The following is a 6,000-nucleotide window of genomic DNA, read 5'->3' as shown; positions in this document are numbered from 1 at the left end:
TTAATTATTAACTGTGAATATTCTTATTAGAAGACGCATTAGAAAATATGATTTTGTTTATCAAAATATTGTATATTATTTTGATTATAGGTTAATTAAACTAGACTTTATTGTTTATAATATTTTAATTAAAAATATTTTCTCTGTAATTCATAATCTGGCTATTTTTAAGCTTTTTACGTACAAACTCTCCCTCTCTCTTTTTCTCTATTATTATTATTATTATTATTATAGTTAATACTCTATTATTATAGTTAATTATCGAGTATTTTATCGGTAGACGATGATTAGTGAAACGAAGCCGCCTAGTTCCTAATCTCCGTCTGAAACAAGCACGAGTCTGGTGCCACACTGGGAGCTGTCTGGTAGTGGGGAAACATGAAAAGGGTCGAGGGAGGGGGGGACAGAATGGTGCTTAGAACTGGAAGGGGGGCTCAGAAGCAGTGGAGGGAGACCATCCGTCCATGGTCGTAGGAGAAGGTTGTGGTAGGTCGCGATGGCAAAATGGCCGGTCTGGATGGTTACCCGGGAAACCATCTGGGCGGTGCTTGGCGTTCACCAGAGGCGGAGCGTGATGGCCTTGGCGGCCATTATGGTCCTCCACTCCGAGAGATATCGCCACCTGGTGAGCGTCCCCTGAAACCAGGGGTTAAAACCAGCTTTGGTACCGGGAATATTGCCACCCTCCGAGATTGTCTGGGACATGGGCGAGAGATCGCTTTTGCATTCGGGGGATAGTTCTTGTACTCCAGACAGTTTTCATGTGTTGTGAGATGATTTGTTCTGGACATTCGTAACCTGATTATTTTTCATTCCGACAAGTTGCTTCTGTCAGAGGCACGGTATATTCTTGATTCGAAAATTCACCTGACGGATCGTATAAACTGTACTTCTACTTGTTTAATTTATCAGCAAATTGTTGAAGTCTATTTGTCGATGCTAGAGAATGGAAAGATGAATTTTTTCTGTTGTCATCGATTATTGCTATAGACTGGAGTGTACCTTACATGAATCGCATAAACAGCACTTCTCCTTTAATTATATGATATCTTCAGGGAGAATTGGTTGAAGCAACTTTCACTGTTTGAAAGAAATGGAGGCAATTATGTATAATATATTATTGACTCTGCCGTATTGATTATTCTCTTTTCTGAAAGATATAATAATTTACAGTTAATTTAATAATAGAGGATAATGTTTTTTTTTCTTTATTACGTTGTGTAATAAAGTTGCTGCAAAGTAGTCAGAATTAAATTAAACATAAAGCAGATAGTTAATGTTAAAGTAGTTTTTAAAATAAAATGACGATACGATAAACTATACTTTTCTAGTGATCAGGGTTTGCGATAAAAAATTAATGTCCGATTTCGCAAAATTGCAAACACTTGTGTACTGAGAATTATTTTATAAATTGTAAACAAATATTCACACACAGTATAGAATTATGTGAGACAAAACCAATACACATAACATTATGTATATCAAGCTGTGGCGAAATAATGAAAGTGCAGATAATACGTAATCGGACTCTTGAAAAATTCTCTTATGCTAAAACGATTCTCGTAATTTTTATTTTGATCACCATTAGTATTTGCAACACGCTTCGTCGACGCGAATTCTTGATAAACTAGAAGGAATTCGTCGCACTTTCGATTACGTCGTCCGGGTGGCATCCCCGATGCGCGGGTAATCCGGACACGCGGAACATGGAAATATGGAAGAGAGATTCCTGCGAAAACGGATTACAATTCCTGACATAACCCCGCCGGTGCCGAATACCCCGCGATTCGAATTGCGTGCCAGCAGCAGCGCTATTAAACGCATCTATATAGTTAGCGAACGAACGAGCGAGCGCGATATCGCGTTATTATTAATCATCCGTGTATCGTTTACGTGGCGCTTCCCTCGCCTATTATTAACGGCCGTTGCGCCCCGTAGATATTTACTTATTAATTAACCGATTAACGTTTCGCAATTATGCGCCGTCACGCTCCACTCGCGTACCCGGAAACCAACCGCGCCTCGTACCTCATCTCGCGTTTCTTGCGCGTTCGATTAATAACGGTCGCGAATTATTATTGATGTTAACGATGTGCCATAGTCGGAGTCTGGCCAAACCGCCACTTCCAGACACATTAATTAATTTCCCGCAGTCATACAAATGCAAATTTATGCCCCACGCCGTTTCTTTCGATCACAAAAGGATAAAGATCGAGATGAGTTAATATAGATAGTGACACAATTATTATTAGATATATTATCAACGCCGGTAAATTTTGAATCATCGCACGTCTCTGTTATTGTTTGCAGACTTTGCTGATATGTAATTTTTATCGAATGCTTTTATCTCACTGATATTTTACACATTTAATGTATTCTCTGCTTTATCTATACATTTTTACAAATTAGTTTTTCCTTCATATTTCTAACTTTTGACACGTTCTATCTTTTAATCTTATATACGATTAATTTTATATAATTAACTTAATCTTATATATCACAACACGCGCTGTAAATTATGAACATTTTTTGGCCTAACACACCGAATTTAGTATTGGCGGTCACGGTGCGACGATTTCTACGAGCGCGTTTCGCCCATAAATGCTGATTTATCAATTAATTGGCTGACGCGCCAAGTCGTGACCGCACCGAGTCACGCTCTCCCCTTATGATTACGATGACCCCAGTCATGCCAGACAGGCGAGGGGGTTGCATGATATTCCGAGGGAATCTAAAACCGGATGCGAAGTATTCTATAAATATAATACGCACACATTCTTGTGTCGATCTGTACCTACATGGAAAGGATCTTTCTCACCTATGTACAATGTACATCGCGCAAACATTTCGTGATGTCTGGACGTAACGTTTTGTAATTACGCTACCTTAAATGGCTGAAGATGGAAGGTCATTTCAAGCTTTAAAAATTCTGCGTGGGAAAGGCGCTGGATATTACGTTTTTTTTTTAATTATCTGATGAATTCACTTAAAGTTTAATAAAAATCCGCAGCTTATGGAGTTTTGATCTAAATTTATACTTTATGTTGTTAAATTTGAAGAAAATCGGTAGGAGTAAACGTTTATTTAATTTTAGACTAAAGTAGAGCGTGCACTTTCGAGAGCATACAGAATGACTATCCGTTATTTGATTCGGTAAATCGGCTCCCCGACCAAATCCCAGTCGCGTTGACAAAGCCCGAGAGTAAACCGAGCGTGCGGATTCTGCTACATCCCGCTTCCATGACCCCCTCGTTATCCTAGCAGCCAGCACTTTCTGCTTCAGGCCAGAGGTTATGAATAATACATATTAATTGCACCATTTCCATGTACCACCCCCCCCTCTCTCTCTCTCTCTCTCTCTCTCTCTCTCTCTCTCTATGTAAATATGTACGGCATAGTCGAGACAATTTCACCATCGACGCTCAAATTCATTGCGTGCGTTTCTGAAGGAACGCGAACGAGAGGCTCGATAAGCGTGCATGAATATCGTGATAATAGGCGCTGATAATTAACTGGGTGGTTGTTACATGGATAGCTGAAAAGGTCCCGCCCCGTGCATCGTTCGCATGATAACCGCTCGTTGTCGAGAATGGTTTAATCCTTAACCTCTCATGATTCCGTGGAATAAGTAGAACCTACACAGATTTCATTATGTAGCACCTGTTATTTTGAAAGTCTCTAATTAACAACGGACAAGGCGCATTGTTATGTTACAATTTTACAAAATGGCTAAGCAGAAAATTGTTCCCGTAATGCTGTTTAATTAAAGGGATTATTCGCAAAATAGTTTTTATATTACGTCTCTCACAAAGATATGTAGCTTCTACATTACCTGCAACGTATTATTAATTAAAATATTAATTATTTTAACAAAAAAAAAAAAGGAAAAAGTACACGGATATCTTGATTTATTTCAAAGTTATATCATCAATCAATATTATCGATTCATTTTTGTTGAGTGAGAGCTTCGTTTCTTGAGCTTTCTCTCGCCCCTAGTCATTTTATTATATTACGTATATATAAGCGTTCGATCAAATATGCTTGCAGATTCTCGTAGAGTACGACGACGTGGAATGGCAAAGGAGGGAGTGGCTGTCACCACATAGGGATGCCGTATTTTCCTTCTTTCTCATTGAAAGAGGTCTCTACTGGGCTGAACGACCTGACCCCAGGCACGCCAGTCTCATCCCCATCGATCATCATAATCACGCGAACAATAACCACCATCAGCACCGCATTAACGGGAAACCGCTCAGGGGCGCCACGGCGATCGCCGACACTGTTGCTTGGCCAGCTCTTGTAAGTATAAATAAACTGTATCTATTTCTTATGGGCGTTTTTATACGAATCCTTAAATGACCTTGCTTTGCTTTTTCTCAAAGAAAAAGATATCGATATTTTTTTCTATCGCAATTCTTTTGTATATATGTAGTGATTTTTCATCATTTAGTAGTTTCCGAATTAGAGTGTGAGGAGAACAAATAAAGAGAGGTGCTCCTCTCCAAATTTTCGTTAAATATAACTCGAAAACGAAAAGTAAGTTCTTTCTTTTTGTGTTGATCACATTACGAATTACAGAACTATCTTGCCTTGTTTCGAAATATAGATTACAGAAATTATACGATATTGTTAAAAGAATATTTTTACCACGATTTAAATGATTATACGATACAATATTTACGCCTGAATGCGGTAGTAATCTGTCACGTGTGATTTCCTTCGAATTATACAGAGAAACTGTCACGATTTACTATTTTTAATGCATATCTCTCATATTTTAACGATGATAATTGAGAAATGCTCGCGATACTATTCGAATATTAATCAGTTCGTGGTTAATTAATGAAATACTCAATTCACCGTTGAATAAATTTTACATCGATACAATTCAACCGCTACAAAACGAACTGTCACATTCCATTAGCTCGGCGCCTCTCTTTTTCTGATTAAAATTTTAATGCTTCGATTGAATAAGCTTACTTATTTTGTGAACAACGCAAAAATATAATTATGTACATATATATTTAAATTTTTTGCCTTCTATGCTGTTTTTGTTGTAAAGAAATATTAAAAGGTCTGAATGCTGCGTTTTATAAATATTGGTCAAGTATTATTGCTGTAAATGTTAATACCTTTATTTCTATTCCTTTTATATGTAAATAATAATCATTTTTATTTAATGTCTGATGTCATTAAATTAAAACTGTTATCTGTATACAAAGAGATTAAAACATTTATATTCTTTGTAAAATACAAGTACATTTTTAAAATAATTTTCCTTTGAATAATAAGCTAATTTCATTTTTATTCAACAATTGATTGTAATTTTTAATTAATTCGTTAAAATTAATTTATGTAAAATTAAAGGATAATCACTCATTAAATAAATGAATTAATTATCGTTCTTTAAAAACGCTCTGGTGCAAATTTTATTATTATATTACGTCTTTCATAATGATATCCAGCTTTTTAAAACGTTTTAATGTAAATGGAATTAGTTAAATGCAGCATGTGCACGTTGAACGATAAAAATATGTTGCTTGGATGAATAGGATTAAAATGTTATTTCGACTGGAATAGTTATACATATAATCGAAAATTACGTGTTTGTTTTTAGACTTTTTATCCTCTCGTGGCACGCGCTGAATTGCACGAGGACGCCATGCCGATCGAATTTATGCAAGATCGCAAACTGGACTTCGTCGACTATTCCAAGTTAAAGCCGTTCACTGTAAGTTACAAATTTTTGTTGTTTCTATTTTTTAAAATCAACTGCTCTATTGAACTTATCAGCTGTAACATCGCATGCATTACAGCGTATAATCATTGATTACGTTTTCGTTTAGCAGAAAGAATCGATGATCCAACAATATACTTTAATTAGCTGTTCATGTACTTTTGTATGGATCGTGAAAGAAAATATAAAAAACTTAGAACTCGTGCGCGGGACGAGAGGTATGGTGATAATTTTCGCTGACCAAGGTACATTGACGCAATCCG

At 36.6% G+C, this 6,000-nt stretch overlaps 1 protein-coding gene across 1 annotated transcript in view; it reads left to right on the top strand.

Moving 5' to 3' along the window:
* Positions 1-504: 504 nt before the first annotated feature.
* LOC108777725 (ecdysone-induced protein 74EF) overlaps positions 505-6,000 on the top strand; it is a 131,720-nt gene continuing 126,224 nt past the window's right edge. Inside the window, exons 1-3 of the mRNA XM_018544680.1 lie at positions 505-648; positions 4,048-4,299; positions 5,618-5,731. Of these exons, the coding sequence (XP_018400182.1) occupies positions 505-648; positions 4,048-4,299; positions 5,618-5,731 (510 nt within the window). The remainder of the gene's footprint in view (positions 649-4,047; positions 4,300-5,617; positions 5,732-6,000) is intronic.

Source organism: Cyphomyrmex costatus, unplaced genomic scaffold (assembly GCF_001594065.2).
Source record: "Cyphomyrmex costatus isolate MS0001 unplaced genomic scaffold, Ccosl1.0 scaffold460, whole genome shotgun sequence".
Lineage (NCBI taxonomy): Eukaryota > Metazoa > Arthropoda > Insecta > Hymenoptera > Formicidae > Cyphomyrmex > Cyphomyrmex costatus.
This window is presented reverse-complemented; position numbering and strand designations above follow the sequence as displayed.